The following is a 22,277-nucleotide window of genomic DNA, read 5'->3' on the forward strand; positions in this document are numbered from 1 at the left end:
CCTATCTCCCTCCACCAGAATGACCTATTTGGGGATGACACTGGATTCCCTACTAGTGAAAGCTTTTCCGTCAGAGGAGCGGGTAAGCAATCTAATGAAGATCCTTCTCCCTTTTCTGTCGGGGCAACCCAGGAGGGCGAAGGACTGGCAAAGGCTAATAGGTCATCTGGTGTCATTGGAGAAACTGGTTCCCCAGGGGAGACTCAGACTCAGGGCCGTCCAATGGAACCTGAAGAACTTCTGGAACCAACTGGACTCGCCCCAGAAATTAATTCCAGTCCTGCCAAACACAATACCCTCCCTGGAATGGTGGCATTGCTGGTCGAACACGCTCAAGGGGATGCCCTTCGCGACCAAGCCTCCCGAGATGCTCCTATTCACAGACGCCTCCAACCAGGGATGGGGGGCCCATCTCCTCAACAGGACGGCGAGAGGAACCTGGATGGACGGGGAGAAAGGCCTACACATCAATGTCCTAGAGTTGAAGGCAGTCCAGAAAGCTTGCCTGCACTTCATCGATCTACTAAGGGGAAACACTGTGGCGTTGATGTGCGACAACGCCACAGTGGTAGCGTACATAAAGAAGCACGGAATCAAGGGAGTTGTGCAATCTCACCCTAGAGATCCTGGATTGGGCGGAGGCAAACCAGATAGTGTTATTGGCAAGGTTCATCCCCGGGAAAAAGAACGTCCTGCCGACGGTCTCAGCAGGATGGGTCAGATAGTAGGATAGAGTGGTCCCTCCTCCCAGAAGTTGCTAGGCTCATTATTCAACGGTGGGGTTCCCTGGTGATGGACCTCTTTGCAACCAAGCTGAACGCACAACTCCCCGTGTATTGTTCTCCTGTCCCAGACCCAAAGGCAGCCTTGGAGGATGCCTTTCAGCACAAGTGGGACAACCTAGACGTGTACGCTTTTCCCCCCTTCACGTTGATCAGGCAAGTGCTCAACAGAGTAAGGGCTGCCCAGAATTTAAGGATGACTTTGGTAGCGCCCTGGTGGCCGGAGAGGGAGTGGTTCGCAGACCTAAAAGACCTGACAAGCCATCCTCCGTGGCTACTCCCCGACAGGCCAGATCTTCTACAACAGCCACACTTTCTCAGGTTCCACGACAACCCACAGTCTCTACGCCTTCACGCCTGGAGACTATCGAGCGCCTCCTGAGGAAGGAAGGATATTCGTCAGGAACGGCTAAGAGGATGTCGCGATACCTGAGAAGGTCGTCGGCAGCGGTCTACCAAGCGAAATGGGCCTCTTTCACGAAGTGGTGCGCTTCGAAGAGCATCAAACCCCTCAAAGCCTCAGTCCCAGATATCGCAGACTTTCTAGTATATCTCAGAGACGAGATAGGGATGTCAATCCCAGCTATAAAAGGAGTACGAGCAGCCTTGGGTCAAGTCTTCCTTCTGAAGGGCATCGACCTGGGCTCCTCTAGACACATCTCTATGCTTGTCAGGAGTTTTGAACAGTCCTGCCCTCCTCAAACTGTTAGGGTGCCTCAGTGGGACTTAGCTAGGGTCCTGAAGATGTTAAGTAGCCCCCCGTTCGAACCAATGAAGGATATTGTAAACAGGGATCTCACTCTCAAGACGGTCTTTTTGTTGGACTTGGCCTCTGCGAAAAGGGTAGGTGAGATCCATGGGCTGTCTTATGACGTCTCTCATTCGAAGGGGTGGAGAGAGATCTCTTTCAAGTTCGTCCCTTCGTTCGTGGCGAAAACCCAGAACCCAGCAGTCTGGGATCCTAAATTCGAGGGGTTCTCTCTGCCAGCTATTCCTAGGACTGGGAATCCTGAGGATTTGAGGTTATGCCCTGTCCGTGCCATTAGGAAATACCTTGAGAGGACTGCACATCTCCGGCCAGGCATCAAGAGCCTTTTCGTCTCCACAGGTGTTACAAAGAAGCAGGTATCGAAGAATACCATATCCTTTTGGTTGAGACAAGTTATTGCCAGGGCCTACAAGGAGGAGGGACTAGCCTTGCCAGGTACTCCCAAGCCCCATGACATCAGAGGTCTGAGCACTTCCTTAGCCTTTGAGAAGAACATGGCAGTGGGCCAGATCCTTCGGGCGGGCACCTGGTTGAACCAGTCGACCTTTACTGCCCATTACCTCAAGGATTACTCAAGAAGGTCCTTAGACGGGTTCTCCATTGGGACAGTCATCTCCGCGCTCCAAGTGATTTAACGGTGAAGCCCCAGGCACAATCGTGGATAGCAAAACCAGGAGACACAGGTTCGTTCCTTTTCACCCTAATCCCCGTTTCCTATCCCTATCGGAGATAACCACACTTATGTAACCAATGAAGAACACGTCTCTGCAAACTTTGTTACTGGACTCAACATCAGAAGATTTTTCAAAGGGTGAGTACTTAGACACTAACGTGAGCTCTCTGTGTAGTTTACCCTACCGTTCGTTTCTCAGTTTTAAGAACCTAGTTCATATCTAGGATTCTCGGGGTCCACTTTGCTGGGTCTGAAGGCCAGGAAGCCACTCCCACCTCCTAAAGTGTAAGTCTCCTAAGAAAGTAGTTCGAGGTAAGTATTTGTGTTGAAACAAATCAAAAATTTTAAGTAATTTTTATTTTTCCTAACATACTTACCGAGAACTACTTTCGGGTAATGGCCCTCCTTACCTTCCCCGAGTGCCTTTCTGCCCTTGCAGGGACTTTTTGCAACATCCGAGGAACTTACTGGCTAACGGGACCCAAGCTGACGCCGACCTAGCTCAAGGCTACCCTCGGGGCACGTTCTCTCACTCCCGGGTTAGCCCTCCATAGAAAACGGGTGTAGGGTATACTACACAAAACTCTGGTCGGTAGAGAGGAGATTACAGGTAACTCCTAAGAAAGTAGTTCTCGGTAAGTATGTTAGGAAAAATAAAAATTACTTAAAATTTTTGATTTTGTGTTTTCAATGGTACCAGTAGATTGGGTTTGTGCATATATTGTACCACTATATAAGGGTAAGGGAGATGTGCATGAGTGTTGTAATTCAAGATGTATTAGTTTGTTAAGCGTAGTTGGAAAAGTGTATGGTAGAGTAATGATTAATAGGATCAAGGATAAAACAGAGAATGCAATCTTAGAAATACAGGGTGGTTTTAGAAGAGGTAGGGGTTGTATGAATCAGATTTTTACAGTAAGGCAGATATGCGAGAAATATTTAGCAAAAGGTAAGGAGGTGTATGTTGCGTTTATGGATCTGGAGAAAGCGTATGATAGAGTTGATAGGGAAGCAATGTGGAATGTGATGAGGTTATATGGAGTTGGTGGAAAGTTGTTGCAAGCAGTGAAAAGTTTCTACAAAGGTAGTAAAGCATGTGTTAGAATAGGAAATGAAGTGAGTGATTGGTGTCTGGTGAGAGTGGGGCTGAGACAGGGATGTGTGATGTCACCGTGGTTGTTTAACTTGTATGTTGATGGAGTGGTGAGAGAGGTGAATGCTCGAGTGCTTGGACGAGGATTAAAACTGGTAGACGAGAATGACCATGAATGGGAGGTTAATCAGTTGTTGTTTGCGGATGATACTGTACTGGTTGCAGATGCGGAAGAGAAGCTTGGCCAATTAGTGACAGAATTTGGAAGGGTGTGAGAGAAGGAAGTTGAGAGTTAATGTGGGTAAGAGTAAGGTTATGAGATGTACGAGAAGGGAAGGTGGTGCAAGGTTGAATGTCATGTTGAATGGTGAGTTACTTGAGGAGGTGGATCAGTTTAAGTACTTGGGGTCTGTTGTTGTAGCAAATGGTGGAGTGGAAGCAGATGTACGTCAGAGAGGGAATGAAGAATGCAAAGTGTTGGGGCAGTTAAGGGAGTAGTAAAAAACAGAGAGTTGGGCATGAATGTAAAGAGAGTTCTGTATGAGAAAGTGATTGTACAAACTGTGATGTATGGATCGGAGTTGAGGGGAATGAAAGTGACTGAAAGATAGAAATTGAATGTGTTTGAGATGAAGTGTCTAAGGAGTATGGCTGGTGTATCTCGAGTAGATAGGGTTAGGAACGAAGTAGTGAGAGTGAGAACGGGTGTGAGAAATGAGTTAGCAGCTAGAGTGGATATGAATGTGTTGAGGTGGTTTGGCCATGTTGAGAGAATGGAAAATGGCTCTCTGCTAAAGAAGGTGATGAATGCAAGAGTTGAAGGGAGAAGTATAAGAGGAAGGCCAAGGTTTGGGTGGATGGATGGAGTGAAGGAAGCTCTGGGTGATAGGAGGATAGATGTGAGAGAGGCAAAAGAGCGTGCTAGAAATAGGAATGAATGGCTAGCGATTTTGACGCAGTTCCGGTAGGCCCTGCTGCTTCCTTTGGTGCCTTGGATGACCGCGGAGGTAGCAGCAGCAGGGGATTCAGCATTATGAAGCTTCATCTGTGGTGGATAACGGGGGAGGGTGGGCTGTGGTACCCTAGCGGTACCAGCCAAACTCCGTTGAGTCCCTTGTCAGGCTGGGAGGAATGTAGAGGAGAGGTCCCCTTTTCTGTTTCATTTGTTTGATGTCGGCTACCCCCCAAAATTGGGGGAAGTGCCTTGGTATATGTGTGTGTATATAATCACCCATCTCAATCCTGAGTCTAAGGTAAAAAGTCAAGAGTGTATAACAGGAGATTGGACAGGGTTACGTATCCACCCTTACCACCATCCGTTAATCACCTCATTAACAAAGTCAACGGCATTTTCAGCTGTGCTGAATACATTTCCTATTTTAAAGGTTTCTTGTTTGTGTAGCTAGAAAAATTTAAATTACTTTTGTTCCGTAACTGAAATACAAACCACGCTATTTAATATGGGTTATTACTTTCGGTGTAGCTGAAATGACGAGCCATTAGAATTTTAACAAGGGTTTACTACCCCACCGCTAGTTAGCGGGGGGTAGGGAGGGTAGCCTGCTACCCCCCCCCCCCCCCCACACACACACACACATCTGTGCTGAGCTCACTTTGCTCTCGGCTCGGGTGGTAGTCGGACGTGTCCGCTCTCACCCTCGCCTCTTTGACAGCCATATTAATGCTTTTTGTCTTTTTTACTTACTTTTTCTTATACTTGAAATATATATATAAACATTCTTTATTTTTATGTATATATTTGTGTATAGAAATGTAGTAAGTTTTCTTTTCAGTGTTTGTGCTGTGTGTGTGATGTACGACAACGACACTTGCGTAGTGCAAGGCCACCACAGTTCCACTTCGTGGGGAACGACCTCTCCCTCTGGTCCATCGGTCTTCCCGTCGGCTTATTTCCGTTAACTCGGCCGCCGCAGGGGAACCGTCATCGCCTGGACTCTCTTCATTCATCTATTATCTTCACTTTGCCTCTTTTCCTACGTGAAACTTGGATTCTCAGCGAAGGGAATGTGGCCTTTTTTTAGATTGACTACGGTCTCTCTCTACTCGAGGTCGTTCACCCTTACTACAACTACGTACTATTACGATAGCTCCTTTCCCGTTGCGAGTTAGGCTGCTATTCCGATGTTTGTCTCAATTATTTTTAGTGAAATCTAATTGTGTTTTAACTTTTCAGCTTCTCCATGGGGGAACACTTCCCTTCGGGGGTCAGTAGTTCTCACTTTTAGGGTATATTCTTAGATGATTTAGATAATTATAATTCTGTTATAATTCTGTTTTTATTACAGTTACTCAGCCCCCCTTCTCCCCTTTATGTCATCTGGGGAAGGAGGGCGCATACTTAATTTTTAATTTATGTTATTCCCTCGGGGTTCCTCTTCGGAGTTCCTCCCTGGGGAATTTCTGTTAAAATAATTATTTAATTTTATTTTCCCAGTTAACTATGCAGTTCTTCTTCGTTCGACTAAAGAGTGCCAACGAAGCAGAGTCTGCTGTCTCTGCCGAGCTGTCCTGTTCATGACTGGGGAATCTGCTGTTGCTGCCGTCCCTCAGAGGACGTCATCATGGGCGTTATCCCTTCTCTTAGAAGTACTCCCGTGACAACGTGCCAACACTTCAGATCATCTTAGAACGCTAAAGGAGGTTCGCCTCCAGGGGTTGGACAACTTCCCTTCCGAGGGAGGTTTCCTCCCCTGGTGTGAGGTTTTCTCCCTTCAGAGGGAGAACTTCTCATACCTTAATAAATTCCTCGCCTTCGACTACTGTTGCTACCCTTCGGCCAGACTTTTCTCCCCCCTTGCTGAGTTTCTCTTCCTTCAGGGGTGGAGTACAGTCTTGGCAAGTCTCTTCTACGAAGTGTTCACCTCTCTCGTTCGTGAGAGAGGCCACTCATAGAGACTCCTCTTCGGAGGATCGTTCCTGATAAGGTCAGCTTGCTGATCCAACGGTCCTATGGGGCGTCACCACGAGTGTCTTCAGATCTCTTCTACGAAGGGCACCTCTCTCGTTCGCGGGAGAGGTCTCTCATAGAGACTCCGCCTCGAAGGATCAAGCAGAACTTCCAGTGACCTCTACCTTGTGCTGCAACGTGGTCCTTTGGACTTCGGTCCTGGACTCTAGCACTGACCTTTACAGTCCTATTGGTGGATACTGGCCCTTCCAAAGGGCACATCCTGGTTCCTGATCGTCCTGCCAGCTGACCTCCCGATCTACCAGCGCAACCTTGCTCTGCAACGAAGGACTTCGGTCCTGGACTCTAAAGCAAACCTGCTTACGGTCCTCATCGGGGGATGCCTGCCCTTTTTTTAAGGACACATCCCAGTTCCTGATCGTACTGCCAGCTGACCTTTCAACCTACTAGCGCGTAAAGCGCGCGCGCGCTCGATGATCTTCTTACGGGTGCAAGCGCCGACGATCTTCTTACGCGCGCAAGCGCCGATGATCTTTTCCGCACGCGGGTACCGATGGTCTCCCCCGCGCGCGCGCCAATAGTCTTGCGCACGCCGATGGTCTTCCGCGCGCCGCGCGCGCGCCAACAAACTCGTACACGCGCGCCGATAGCCCCGCGAGCGCGTGTCAACATTCTGGCCCGCACGGGCTCTTCATTCTGCACGTCAATCTGATTCCTGCGCACTCTATGAAGTCTCGCCTGCGCGCCCACTCCAGCAGTCTTCCGCGCGCGAGCCCTCCAGCAGTCTCCCGCGTGCGGGCCCCGGGTATTCCCCATCGCGTGAGCGCCAGCGCGCTCCCCAGTCCAATCGCCATTACCCTCCCACGCGCAAGGCTGCCGGACAACGCGCGGTAAGGGCGCCATCACCACATCCTTCCCCCCCCGCAAGCACAGAACAGCGTGCTTGCTGGTAGGGGGGGAAGGTTCCAGAAAGGTCCAGGGACATTTCTTCCTTATCATCTTTCTTCTTACAGGCGACTCCCCCTCCAGAGGGAGTATCTGACAGCGCAGCCGTCAGCCGGCAGCCCTGGTTTGGGGTTCTAATCAGAGCAGTAGCACAGGCTTTCAAGCCTGTTCTCTCTGAGTTGGGCCACAAATCCTTGGTTGCATCTACTCCCCTGAAGAGGAAAAGAGGAGGTTCGGACGCAGTAACTTCTCCGAGGACGAAGTTGTCTCTTTGTAAGTCTTCGAGGCAAGCACCCTCCCCCCTCAGACTTTTCTCCCTCCCCTTCGGACGAAGATTTCCCGTCCTCAGGAGAGTCACGTGAGGTGAGAAGTTCCCCCATCACACCATTGAGGGAAACCCCACCTCGCGCGGTAAAGTCTTCTCGAATATGGGTTGAGAAGAGCCTGCCTCCGTCGTTGTTGGAGTCCTGCATCCCTCCCAGGAGGGAGTCAAAGGACTCCAAGACAATACCGGAAGGCCCCTAGCACCGGAATTACAGGCTCAGACATTCTTCCGTTATGGGAATGAACCGGTTTGAGCCTAAGGACGTGGAGCAGGCTGCTGAGAGGTGGAGGAAGTCACCAAGACTCCCTCCTACATAGGGCTTTGACATTCAAGCTCTATAAACCTCCAGCAGCCATGTCCCACCAAGACAACGGCAGCGAAGACAGTGATGTCTAAGCCCTTTCCGGTCAAGGACAAGAAAGGCAAGAAGTCCTCCAGGGAAGGGAAGAATCCTAGAGGGAGCAGCCGAGGCCGCAAACGCTAGAATTGGCAGTCCTCCTGCATGTCCGCAGTGGGAGGATGCCTACAAGATTGCGCAGACAGGTGGCAGCAACTCGGGGCCGATTCCTGGACAATTTCCGTAATCAGTCAGGGATATTGCGTCCCGTTCACAACATCTCTACCTCCTCTGAGGACGAATCCGGTGTCATTTAGCTCCCTTGCCATGGGATCAGCAAGGGGGCGGGCCTTTAGGGCAGAGGTCCAGATTAAAGCAAACTCCTTTCAGCATGGAGACCGCAAGCACGGTCAGTCTTGCAGTGAAGCCGCAAGACTTCATGTGTATACTGGACCTGAAGGACAGGTACTTCCAGATCTCAGTCCATCCGTCTTCAAGGAAGTACTTAGGATTCAGCCTAGACCACAAGGGGTACCAGCTCAAGGTGCTGTGTTTTGGTCTCTCCACAGCACCATAGGGTTTCACCAAAAGTGTTCACCCTAATATCATCGTGGGCACACAGGATCGGCATCCGTCTCCTCTGTTAACTGGATGACTGGCTGATCCTAGCAGACTCGGAGTCATCCCTTCTTCGACTCCGAGACAAACTTTTTGGACTTTGCCAGGATCTGGGGATCATGGTAAATCTCGAGAAGTCTTCTCTGCTTCCCACTCAAAGACTGGTTTTCCTAGGCATGATTATAGACACCAATCTCCACAAAGCCTTCCCATCAGACGACAGGATAGCAAGGCTGAGAAGGGTCGCAAGCCCTTTCCTCAGTCGAGAAGAGCTTCCAACCCAATCGTGGTTACGTCTCCTTGGTCACCTTTCATCCTTGGCTCGTCCAGTTCCCAACGATCGCCTCAGGATGAGATCTCTCCAGTAGTGGCTCAAGTCCCGGTGGAATCAAGGTTGCGATTCCCCGGACGTCATGATCCCTATGGGTCCTGCGGAACGGACGGACCTCCAGTGGTGGGTGACAGACGAGAACCTACGAAGAGGAGTGGATCTTCTCATCCTTCCCCCGGGTTTAATGCTGTTTTCGGACGCCTCAAAGAAAGGGGGGGGGGGGGCACATTCTGTACCACAGGACCTCAGGCCTGTGGTCAGAATCAGAATAGTGCCTCCATATAAATCGTCTAGAGATGAAGGCCGGTTTGTTGGCCCTTCAGCAGTTCCAACAATACCTGGCAGGTCACTCTGTGGTGGTAATAAGCGACAACACCACAGTAGTGGCTTACATCAACAAGCAAGGAGGTACCTTTTCGAAGCACTATCCCATCTTGCAGTAGAGATACTGAGATGGACCGATGTCCGCTCAATTCTACTATCGGCGCGTTTCATTCCAGACAAAAGGAATGTGCTCGCCAACAATCTGAGCAGAGCATCTCAGATAGTGAGTATCGAGTGGTCTTTGTGTCATCTAGTAGCCAACAAAGTCCTGACTTTGTTTGGTTCCCCGACTGTGGATCTGTTCGCGACAGCGCTGATCTTCAAGATTCCACCGTACTGTACTTCCCCCCAGTCACGGATCCCAAGGCACTCTGGCAAGATGCCTCCCAACAACGGGGGGACAACATCAACGTGTACGCCTTTCCCCCGTTCTGTCTGATGAGGAAGGTACTCAACAAGATCAGAATATCGGTCAATTTTTCACTGACCCTCAAAGCTCCGCTATGGCATCACGTGGAATGGTTTCCGGACCTTCTGCAATTCCTAACGGAACTTCCGAGAGAATTCCTTCCATGACACGATCTACTCAGACAACCACATGCCAGCATCTTCCACAAAGCCGTAGCTTCGCTACGACTTTGCGCCTTGTGACTATCCAGCATCTCCTCGCTGAGAGAGGAATTTTCGCAACAAGTTGTGATTAGGATGTCTAGACATCTGCGAAAATCATCCGCATCTGTCTGCCAGGCAAAGTGGAAAGTCTTCTGTGGTTGGTATCTTGGAAGGGGTATCTCTCCACTCGATGCCACTATTCCAGCAATAGCGGAGTTCCTCGTGTATTTGCGGGAAGAAAAGGCGCCTTTCAGTCTCGGCGGTGAAAGGCTATCGCTCGGCCTTAAGTCTAGCCTTAGGCTCAAAGGAATGATCTTTTCTTCCTCGCTGGAACTTTCCCTACTCATACGAGCTTATGAACTTACCTGCCCTCAGTCGGAAGTGAGACCTCCTCCATAGAACGTGGTTCGTGTTCTCAGGTCTCCTAAGAGACCTCACTATGAACCATTACTTGGGAGACGGTGTTCTTATTAGCTTTGGCTTCGGCCAAGCGAGTCAGTGAACTCCATGGTCTCATATGACATCGCCCATGCAAGGGTATGGAGGGAAGGTAACGTTTAAACTCGTCCCTGGGTTTGGTGCTAAGACTCAAAATCAGGGGGAGCCAGTCGCTTGGTTCGACTCCTTCCGGATTCCAGTCTCCGTTCTGTAATAGATGTCCCAGACCTTCTCCTACTGTGCCCAGTAAGGAGTCTGAGGTTATATCTCAGAAGAACGGCTACAGTCCATCCCCAGGTGCAAGCATTGTTAGCACTGGGAAGATTAAGAGGAGGGTCACCAAGAACACCATCTCGGCATGGATTCGTAGGGTGATCCATCTGTCTCTGAATCCAGACCCTCCTCCGTCATGTCACCCTAGAGCACATGATGTCAGGAGCGTAGCTACGTCCCTGGCCTTCAAGTGAAATTTCTCAGTGACGCAGGTCCTTCAAGCTGGGGTGTGGAAGCATCAGACGACCTTCACAGCCCACTACCTGCACAACGTGACCCACAGGAGGCTCGATACGTTTTCTATCGGCCCTGTGGTGGCTGCACAACAGCTGGTTTAAAACTTCAGGCTCCTTAGTGGACAAGTAGCAGAACTTTGAGGGCATTGTTACCTGGTCTTAGTCTGCATGAATCAAAAGATTTGTCTGGCCCTTACTCTTTTCTTCATCCTCCCCTCTCTTGGGGAAAGCAGCATCCTGGGTTCTCTGCACAGCTGACCTCAAACCACTGCAGGTAAACCATGTTTCCTTGTGTTCCAAGTATTAAGATAATACTGTCACGTCCCCATACCCTGACGAGGTGGTATTGGGAGAGTCCTTGCCTAAAGTTTCCTTCTAAGGGACTACAGGTCAACTTCCAAGGACGAGTCACACTTCAGACCTTCACACACATCTTACGTAGGCAGCAGCCCTTGCGCAGCAAGGTTCTAGCGAGGTGTAGGGACTCCTTATTGTTGAGTGCTGACACACTCAGATACTGAGTCCCCGGGCAAAGCCAAAAGCCAGTACTGGCTGGGACTTGCCACCCTTCCTAACGGGAAAGCGTGGTTTGTATTTCAGTTACGGAACAAATGACAAATTCGTAGGTAATTTGTATTTTTCCCAACTATACAAACCTTAGCTATTTAATCAAACTTGCCCGCCAGCCCTATCCCCCGTGAAGTCCTACCTCTAAGCAAAGTGAGCTCAGCACAGGTGTGTGTGAGGAGGGGAGGGGGGTAGCAGGCTACCCTCCCTACCCCCCGCTAACTAGCGGTGGGGTAGTAAACCCTCGTTAAAATTCTAATGGCTCGTCATTTCAGCTACGCCGAAAGTAATAACCCATATTAAATAGCTAAGGTTTGTATAGTTAGGAAAAATACAAATTACCTACGAATTTGTCATTTTAAAAGTTTTATAGTTTAAAGGACGAAAGAAGTGTACTGTGTATAGTACGTGTAGGAACAACTAGTCTTGAAAGCAAAATTTGGTACAAATATAAATGGCAATGATAAGTTGCTAAAATAGATAAATTAAATGGCAATGATAAGTTTCTAAAATAAATAAATTATGGAATAAAATCATAACACTACTGTAGAATTGCAACTCCTATATTTGAGCATCGACAGTTACACTTCCAGGAAGACTGCCCCATAGTTTTGCAATAAAGTTGATTGTTTAAACAATGAACAAACATCTTCAATATTCTGCCTATACTTATATTCTGCCTGTACTTACTGCTTTTTATTTATTACATGATTGGTAGGTGTTTATGTAGAGTATGCTATTACAGTACTACACAATACTCCTCTGTTTTTTTTCTTTTATTTGCATTTTCATATAAGAAAAGTTAACTTCTCTCCTTTATATAATTACAAGTCCAGCTACAAAGGGTTGAAACTTGTAAAATGATAATGGGTAGGGTTAAGTTCCCATCCTGGTGGTCAATATTTAATGCATGGTCACTTAATATACCGGAAGATATGGCAACACAGCTCTGAATCAAATGCTATGGTTACCAGATAATCTCTCTTTCTGATGAATTGCAGTGAACTAGAGAAAGATAATATAACAGTATCTGTAATCTTCTTCAAAGATCAAATTTTAGTAGCTGAAATGTGGTAGAACTACAGCTGTACACAGATTTAAGTAAATACTGTCAAGTTTATGATTTACCACCATCTTGTGGAGTTTTGGAAGTGCATTTTCAGCAAGAAGACTAAAGTTGAATGGCTGTATCCTTTAGAGGGGGTTAGTCTCATCGGGGCACTTTATTTATTACTTCCGGATTTTTACAGTGCCCCTGCAGCCCTTGGCTACAACCACATTTTTACTTCTATTTTTTTTCCATTCCTGCTTCCTTTCTTCATCTTACTGCTTCTATCTTGCTGTTCAACCTTTTTACTATTCTTAAATCATTATTACTATATATGATTAGCCTACATTCTAATGGAATAAGCTGCAAGGCCATGAACTTTGTAGAGAAAATGAACGAGTAAAATGAAAGGCATAGAAATAAATTTATACGGTATAATAAATAACAAGAAATACAGTAATTGTTTTCACCTATTAAGTAATAATTAGTCGTTAAAACACAGTAAGTAGGTAATCATAAATATCAAAGATGAATAAGGATAGGAAGGTATCCTTGAGTGACCCAAAACTTGAACTTCATTAGATGCTAGGACATAATCTTTGATTTAGGACATTAGTTCTAAGGTCCTCATCCAACTTAGGGCAACCAAAAATGGGATTCTAGATAGGCCAGTAACCACAGATAGGAGCATAGACACCACAATTAAGTTGAAACATTGGTGAAAGGAGACAAATGCAGAATTCTACCAACTACTCAATGTAATCTTCATACATTCACTTATGCTTGCGACAAAAACTGAAAATAATGAATAAAAACTTTCCTTCTTTGGCTTTGGAAAGGATTGGTGCATTGAACAATAAATATTCTGATTAGAATCATTCGCGTGAAAAAGAGATTTGTGTGACAGTGTAATATATAGATCTGAAGTTGCTCAATCTATGGGATCTTTGCAATTTTCAGGTTGATAATACTGACTACTTAAGACATTAACTTCCTTGTTTTTTCTTTTTGGTAAGTGTAGTTGATGAGGTAAATGTATGTTAGTTATCTTCATCATTGCCAAACCCCATTTCTATTAGCAACATCACTAATTATAATAACAAGTTTCAGCCAGTTAAAGATCAGATTATCTTCTCTCTTACAAGTACAGTATCATAATTACTGTAAACTTATAAACCTATAAGGAGGCAAGGACATATATAGAAGAATCACTTCTAACCTTTACTTCATAGTGCAATGGTGGGTTTTTCCTATTCAGTACATTTAATTGCTGATGGCCTTACAGGCCCCAATGGTAGGCTATATAGCTCAAATTCATAATTGTAATCCAATTAATCCCTTTGAAGTAGCAGAATATCTCTGGTTTAATGAGATGATCTCATCTGAAAAGGTTTTAGCATTGCATCTGATGTAATTAGTTATTTCAGAGGGAAAATAGTTCTGAAAATCATGTGAATTAACACCTAATTTTCTTTTTATAAAACCTTTCAAAACTAGAATTTGCATACTGTATTGAGAATAATTGCTTTAATATACTGCACATAAACTCTACTGCAAATGCATCAGGCAATTTAGAAATGGTGTGGTTGATGATTCATCTGAGTGAGTGATTTATTGTAGAGGCTCAGCATTCAGCTAACCAAGCCTTTGGGTTGTTTTAGCATTTTCAAGATACGAGGATTGCATTTATGAAACTGAAGTGTTGCTTAAAATTATTTCTCTCTTTAATGCAAACTAAGTATTTTATAACTTTTCCACTGGATTTTTTTTTAAAGAGATGTATAATTTTGTTTATGAGAAAAAGATTACAGAATAACAGAAATGAAAAAGAAAAGTTTTTTCTTTTTCATCTTTTACAAGACTAGTTTTAAATGTTTTTACCTTGAACATTTTTAACTTGATCAACTCTAAAACCTGAGTTTTTCAGGTTATCTTTTTATTGCATATGAAGTAGTAGCACCAAAGTTTTTTATATATTTCTTTCACAAATTATTTTTTTTTACTTATATCTATTAGACATATTTTTTTTACAAATCTTTCATAGAGTATTTTAGAGGTAGTCAGATTAAGGAAATAGTCTAATATACAGTACAGTAATGCCAACAACTAAGTTCTTCTAAAATATGAATCCAATTATTATAGGTTGTAAAACTAGAATATGGAAAACACTGTTGAATTCTGTCATTCTAGTTCAATTATGTTTTGCATTACAGCTCTAATGTGTGTGTTATACTTCCACAGCCATTTAGTGGAGCATATTACAACCACTTTGCTGAGGGTGTTTACAAGTGTGTGTGCTGTGGTACTGAATTATTTAGGTAAGATTAACGAAAAAGTAAAAATGGTTAAATTTATCATAAACACAGTGTCTCTAGAAATTGTGCATCTTAAATTTTCCTTGCTGCTTATTATCTGATTTTATTTAATACATCTAGTAGTGGCAATATTTCTTTTATCTTTGAATTTGTAGAGTTGACTACTGCACTGGTGCTGAATTTGTATAGTTTGACTACTGTACTAGTGCTTTGTTCCCACACATATGCAAACGTTTTGTCTTTTAAGATAGAAATAGGTCATTCAATCATTAACAAGGTACTGTATTTAGTTAATGACTAGTGGCTTGAGGAGGAAGCTCCACCCACTCATCTGTCACAAAATATGCACTTTTGTCTTTGGCCGCAACAAGTACACATGTACTGTACCTTTGCATTGCTCTCTCAACTGTTGAAAGTGTAAGATACTTAATGGTTGTTTTTTGTACATTATGTAAAAGAGAAATAGATGCTGATACGATTAGCAGTGCCTCATCCTATTCCTAAGAATGATTATTATTATTGTTGTTGTTGTTGTTGTTACTTGCCAAGCTACAACCCTAGTTGGAAAAGCAAGATGCTATAAGCCCAGGGGCTCCAACAGGGAAAAATAGCCCAGTTAGGAAAGGAAACATGGAAATAAATAAACAATATAAGTAATGAAAAATTAAAATAAAATATTTAAAAAAGTATTAATAACATTAAAACAGATAATTCATATATAACTATAAAAAGACTTATGTCAGCCTGTTCAACATAAAACCTTTGCTTTAGCTTTGAACTTTTGAAGTTCTACTGATTCAACTACCCGATTAGGAAGATCATTCCACAACTTGGTCACAGTTGGAATATAACTTATAGAATACTATGTAGTATTAAGCTTCATGATGAAGGCCTGACTATTAGAATTAACTGCATGCCTAGTAATACAAAGAGGATGGAAATGTCTGGGAAGATCTGAGTGTAAAAGATGAAAGGATGGTCAGAATTATGAAAAATCTTATGCAATATGCCTAATGATCTAATTGAACGACTGTGCCAAAGATTAATATCTAGATCAGGAATAAGAAATTTAATAGACCGTAAGTTCCTGTCTTACAGATTAAGATGAGAATCAGCAGCTGAAGACTAGACAGAAGAACAATACTTGAAACAATGTAGAATGAAAGAATTAAAACACTTCTTCAGAATAGATTGATCCCCGAAAATCTTGAAAGACTTTCTCAATAAGCCAATCTTTTGTGCAATTGGAAAAGACACAGACCTAATGTATTTTTCAAAAGTAAATTTGCAGTCGAGAATCGCACCTAAAATTTTAAAGAGCCATACAAAGTTAAAGAAACATTATCAATGCTGAGATTCGAATGTAGAGGAGCCACTGTCCTTGACCTACTTACAGTCATACTTTGAGTTTTGTTAGGATTCAACTTCATACCACATAATTTGTACCATGCACTAATTTTAGCTAAATCTCTATTAAGGGATTCAGCAACCCCATATCTACATTCAGGAGATGGAATTGATGCAAAGAGAGTAGGACGATGCAAAGAACTTGTTTTGCTGCTATTTTTTTTTCTTCAGAACAAAACTTGTGAATTCCCTACACAGGACTTGTATCCATTTTGGTTTAATCTGTTAATGTAAGCTACCTTTAGATAAGGAAAGATTCTCTTTCCTCCTCAAATGAAGAGTTCAGAACTTCTCTTTCAATGTAACTCTCAAAGAACAACATTTATTGTTGGTTCAGTCTTGGAACTGTTGCTCCAGACTGTATACTAACAGAGGTCCCTTCTAATGTTAAGCTCTTGAATTTAAATAAAGTTCCCAAAGAAGAATTAAACTTCTTAGCTGCCTTCTTCTTCTTCGTCCCGAAGAGCACCCACTGGATCTCAGTCCAATTAGCTTACTCCGGGCACGTAGAGGTAGGGGAACACGCTTTCCCCCTACACGTGGAGCACAAGGAGTGGGGGTCAACCTCAGGCTTGGAAAGGAAAGCCCCGCAAGACTTCCCAGCCACAGGCCCAGGGCAACGACGAGGATGCTCCATAACGCAAAGCTAACACACCAAGAGACACAAGGATGTAAAGGGAAAGTTAAATGGAAACTTGAGGGTAACTCGCGGTAAGCACAAATGATCGGGGGACACAAAGGGTCGCACAAGGTAAGAGAGAGCGCGGCGAGATGTTTATCGCGTCGCGACCAGAAACTTACAGGCGATTCGACCTGAGCTAGCACGGGTCGCCTCAGGGCACGTACCACACTGCCAGAGGTTGACCCCGTAGAAAACGGGAAGAGGGGGTAAACTATACAAAAAGCTGGTCGGTTAGGTAGAGTTAACCAGTAACTCCTAAGTAGGTAGTTCTAGGTAAGTATGTTAGGAAAAATACAAATTACTTAAAAATTTGTGATTTAAATTTTAGCACATTTGTTCCAGAAGGTAAGTTATTTACAACAAAAAAGCCTATTAGTATACTTTTAATTATTTTTGGCAGGATGTTGATTCTCCTAGTTTGTTCACATCAACTTCTAGCATAACGACTGTATCTGATTTACAGCCAACTTTTTTAGCCTTGGACCTACTTTTGTTGGATCATGTGCTGGTAAGGGTATGACCCCTACCAGTTGTGTGTTGCATACATATAGTGTTTCACCTTCCCTAGGAAGTTCTAAGTAAAGAGAAATTTGGGTTAAATATGTTATTTTGGGGTTTAATTAATTAATAAAAATGTGATAAATCAAATTTACAGTCTAATCAGGCATTCTCTAATTTGAGGAATAAATTCTGTAAACTTTTTGTCATTAACCTAACCTATGAGGAGGATTTTGGAATTGTATACTGATACAGTGATTTATTTTTTTAAAATGACATCTACTCAATTCAAAGTTTCTGCTCTGCTGTATTCTCCTTTTATAATTTTCACTCTAAATTACCTCCAAAACTGAAAGATTGAGTTGGAACATCCTTGATAAAGGCTTTATATAAGTCTTCAATCTTGAGTTTCCCTTTGGTCAATACTCTCCTATAAAACCCAAAAGATCAGTTGTTAATGAGGCAAAGAATTTTACGTCTATGAAAGTGGAGTGGATTCAGATATTGAATCGTTCCAAAATTAGTTTGTAGAGCTTGTAGAATAGTCTCTGGAAAATAATACGTTTTCACTCCTTAAAGAATTCTCGGGAATTTTAGAAGCTTTTGATGGATTCTTAGAAATTAATTCTGCAATAGATTCTAATGTAGTAGTTATATATAATTCTTGGGTAGTCTTAAAATCAGAGATCAATCCTTCTTAAGCTCAAAGTGATTTAACTTGTGTAAATGATTGATATCCAAAAACACTTAATAATGATGGCTATTATTATGGGCCCTCTTTTTGATAAAAGCGGTTTGTCTAAAGTGAATGATAAGTTAATGCTAGAGTACAAAGTGCTTAATTTTACACACTCCACATGTTGCATAGTCAAACTCCTTCGCACCAATCCCCTGGTTATTCTACTTTAAGGTTAGCATAAGGCCTGACATAGGCTAGTCTTCCAGCTTTGCCAAAAGTATATTCCCTAATAAAGAGCTCAAGGTTTGTATTGTTAGGAAAAATAGAAATTAATTTAAATTTGTCATTTTGGTGCTTGAGGAAGAGGGAAGTCCCAGAGAGGTTGGTTAGAATTATTGAGATGATGTACAAAAGTCATAACAGCAGTTAGGAAGCATAAACCTGTAAACTTAAGTGTTGGATTAAACAAGGGGCCAGCATTAAGCCCATTTTTATTGTGCTGGTCATGGATGTCTTAAATGAAGAGACCAGAAATGAAGATTTGTGGGAGTTTATGCTGATTATTTGGTGATAACTACTGAAAATTAAAAAGACTTCCAGAGAAGGGATGCAGAGTGGCAGGAGTCATTGGAGAGGGGTGGCTAAAGTGTAAATGTAAATAAGACTGATGCTTTGGTATGAGTAGTAAGTAAGGCAGGGACAGGATAGCCATACTTGAAAGTAGAGGCTTGGTTATAAAACAGGTTTTAGTTTAGATACTCTTGATCTACTCTAAGTCAGGAGGGAGGATGTGAAGCTGCAGTTGAGAATAGGATAAAAGCAGCATGGGGAAAATGGAGGGAGTAAGCAGGTATGTGATAAGAAAAGGCGAATCAAGTTAAAAAGTCAAGATCTATAGCACGGTGATAAGACTAGTGTTAATGTATGGGTCGGAAACATGGGCTCTAAGATGAAAAAAGGAAGCAAAGCCTGATAGAACAAAGATGAGAATGCTGAGGAGGATTATGGGAAAATATCAGTGCTTGAAAGATTTGAAAATTATGAAATGAAAAGAAATGGCAGGCGTAGTAAAGATTACAGAGGTGATAAGAGTGTCACGATCGAGTAGGTGTGGTTTGAGGATGGATGGTAGAGAAGGAGTGAAGAGGGCTTGCGAGGATAATGTTAAGGGGGGAAGATCGAGAGAGAAGCAGAGAATTAGATGGGGAGATAAGGTGAAGGATGATCTGAAGAGAAGAGGTTTGGTGGAAGAGGATGCCTTTAATAGAAGGCATTGGAGGCCAGGGTGTATCAGGCAACTGACCCCATAATGTAGGGATGACAGTGGGAAAGAAGGCTGTTCTATATTAATTCTATATTACATTATTATAATTATTGTTACTGTTTGTATTATTGTGCTGCTGTTGGATATTTTTATATTGGAAATGATGATTCATCTAATAGAAATGCTGTAGTGGTTTGCGGACTGTGGCCAAAGGTAGCACCCAAACTGCCTAATGTCCGAATGCCGACCACAACCCGACGTTCACTACACAAAAAATATACAACGGTGGAATACCCAAAAAATCTAGGTAACAGGTCAAAAGAACGGAGCACTGGGCACCACCCCTTGATTAATACTGGCCAAGGGGACCCAGCTAGAATCTTTCTTACTTCTTAAATTCCCTTTCCTTGGGCTAGCTGGATTAACATGTAAGATGAACGTTTATTCATTTCTGGGAAAAAATGAGTATCCCATGTGAATAGCTTGAATTTAAGGTTAGATAGCTTCAAGTTCAAGTAAGGGTGAAATGCACATTATAATTTTTTAAATCGGACAAAAGAATACAGTGTGGGAGGAAAAAAACTATGATAAATAACTTATTTGAAAGATAAAAAAAAAAGTGGCTGAGAAAGGGATATCATAGTGTAAGGAACTGGAATGAAATGTTGTCTTCATAAAAATAAAAAATATTTATTTGAAAAAAAAACTGTTAGGATTACATTAACATTGTTTTTTCAAATAAAATAAGAAAATTAAAGGCAAAATTAGCATCCCTTTACTCTTCAGCATCAGGGTAACAAGATAAACAAATTTTGAATAAAAATAAAAAAATTATTCACATGCTGGACACTCAAGTTTTCTAAGTCATCTCAAACCAACCACCCATAAGAAAGTATAAATCTGTGAAAATACTCTACTACAATAATTTTCCCTGAATCAATACTGTCCCTTCAATATCCAGTTTATCTCTAAGCTGCAAAGTCACTTAAAATTATCAAATTCTGAACAGTACAGCCGCATACGATGCTGTGCAGGTCTCTGCAGGGCCAGAATAACAATGTCTCAAAAATTTTTGTCAACAACTGTAGAGCCTAAATCCCTCATTCTTGGAAGGGTTTTTGAATAAGTCTGAAACAATTCAGACTAAACTCGAACACAGTCACTCTCCTCCTAATATCTGAATTAATTTCTTGGGCCTCCGACCAGATATGCCATTTCAATAGCTCCTGTGAACTATTAATGTTTATGACACCCCTCAAAATGTTTTTCTAAAACTCTAGGTAGGTCACTGGTCACTTTCAGAAAACACTAACGTCAATTACAAGTTTGGGAAGTGACTCCTGTAGCAGGACAGAAATATTTACATACCAGTTTTTTTTTTATCAAGCTGACTAGCCATATAAACAGTTGCAGGAGTAATGCAGCACCCTTTCAATCATTTTACTTGTGCCACGTCTTGACTCAACTTCTAGTTGCCTCTCCAAACCCTACTGGGAGTAGGGCGTGCTGCAAAAAAAAAAATGTCGTTAGACAATGGGTAGGACGAAAAATATAACAATACAATAAAAAAATATGCAAGCATAAAAATGAAAAATAAGTTGTATTTTTCCTAACGATAGTATTAATTTTTTCACAATGCTTTTATTTTAATACAGTATGTTAGGGAAACTTGAGTTGTATCATACAGTCATGTCATGTTTTGTAGTGACAGTTTGTTGAATATCTTTGAAGTCAATGTCGGAAACTATTCTTATTAGATTTATTGATATGCATGGCATATTTCAGCTGTAATGCTGTATTCAGCACAGTTTATATGAGTTTTACCTCTACAAATACAGTACTTTTTCTTTACTAATAAGATAAAAATCATGATTTATTTACTTTCCAGTTCTAAACACAAATTTGAGTCTGGTTGTGGATGGCCCTCATTCCACACTGCTGAAGGAGAGCCAGGACAGGCAGAAGCTAGTACTAGTCTTGTAGAAACACGCACTGACATGTCCCATATGATGGTGCGAACTGAGGTTCTTTGCAAAAAGGTAAGTAGATTCCAAATCCAAGTTGGTCCTTTCAACATTTTATACTAAACGTTGAAAGCATTCACAGTCTTAAATTGAAATTGTGCGGGAAAGAGTTAGAAAAAAATATGTATTTCTAATATTCTTTTAATCAAGTCTAGCATTTTTATTTGCCATGAATATTAAGAGTAAATAAGAACAAACTTATTCATTGTAGTATTCAGACTGAATTTTTTTCTTTATCAGAGTTTACCCTAAGATCATTCATGCCCCTGTTTGGCATGCTGAAGTTTGTGCTATTTAGTGTCGTTTTAGTCCTAGGTATCTTGATTTTTGTCTTTTACTCTTCATCAATTCCTTTTGGTCTCTTCCCAATTAGCTGACCAACAGTTTATACTTACTTTGCTCCAATTTTTACCAAATTCAAATCAAGTCCCTCTGGCAAGCCCTCTGAAAGTATAGATAATTAACTATTATCTCTATGAATCTCCCCTGATGTTCATATTGTGTCTTGTACAGATCCCGGTTTAATCGACACGAACAGTAAAATTTTTAATTGTTCCGACACATACAAACCTTCGCTATTTATAATAGGGTATTACTTTCGGCGCAGCGGAAAGACGAGCCATGATAATTTTAGTGAGGGATAACTACCCCATCCGCTAGTTAGCGGCTGGGGGGTGGGGTAGACTGGCTACCCCGCTCACTCACACCTCTCGGCTGAGTAACCACTTTACTTTTTGGCTTGGTAGAGGACGGACATGCTGTCCTTCTCTCCCGCAAAGACTGGTCATGATGTTTTTCATTTATTTTTATTTTTTGGTTTTCTTGTGTGTTTTTATTTATCTTACATATATTTGAGTGCATATATGTATACAGTAAATGGAAATATACGTTGTTAGGTACGGGTAACTTTAGTGCTGTTGACATCGTATCCAACTGCCTCTGCCGTAGGTTGTTGTCCTTCGGCAGGTTCTCAACACTGCCGTGTGTTTGTTCGTTTCAGAATTAAAGTTTATAACAGTTCAGCTCCCTTTTGAGGAATTATCTTAAAAGGAAGGTGACTTATTCCCCGAATAGTGTATTTTTGCAATGGAGCATGAATTGTAATTGA

At 42.7% G+C, this 22,277-nt stretch overlaps 1 protein-coding gene across 1 annotated transcript in view; it reads left to right on the forward strand.

Annotated features, from left to right (window-relative positions):
- LOC137657579 (peptide methionine sulfoxide reductase MsrB-like) overlaps window positions 1–22,277 on the forward strand; it is a 75,982-nt gene that overhangs the window by 25,811 nt on the left and 27,894 nt on the right. The window contains exons 4-5 of the mRNA XM_068391915.1: window positions 14,542–14,618; window positions 21,034–21,184. Of these exons, the coding sequence (XP_068248016.1) occupies window positions 14,542–14,618; window positions 21,034–21,184 (228 nt within the window). The remainder of the gene's footprint in view (window positions 1–14,541; window positions 14,619–21,033; window positions 21,185–22,277) is intronic.

Source organism: Palaemon carinicauda, chromosome 18, assembly GCF_036898095.1.
Source record: "Palaemon carinicauda isolate YSFRI2023 chromosome 18, ASM3689809v2, whole genome shotgun sequence".
NCBI lineage: Eukaryota > Metazoa > Arthropoda > Malacostraca > Decapoda > Palaemonidae > Palaemon > Palaemon carinicauda.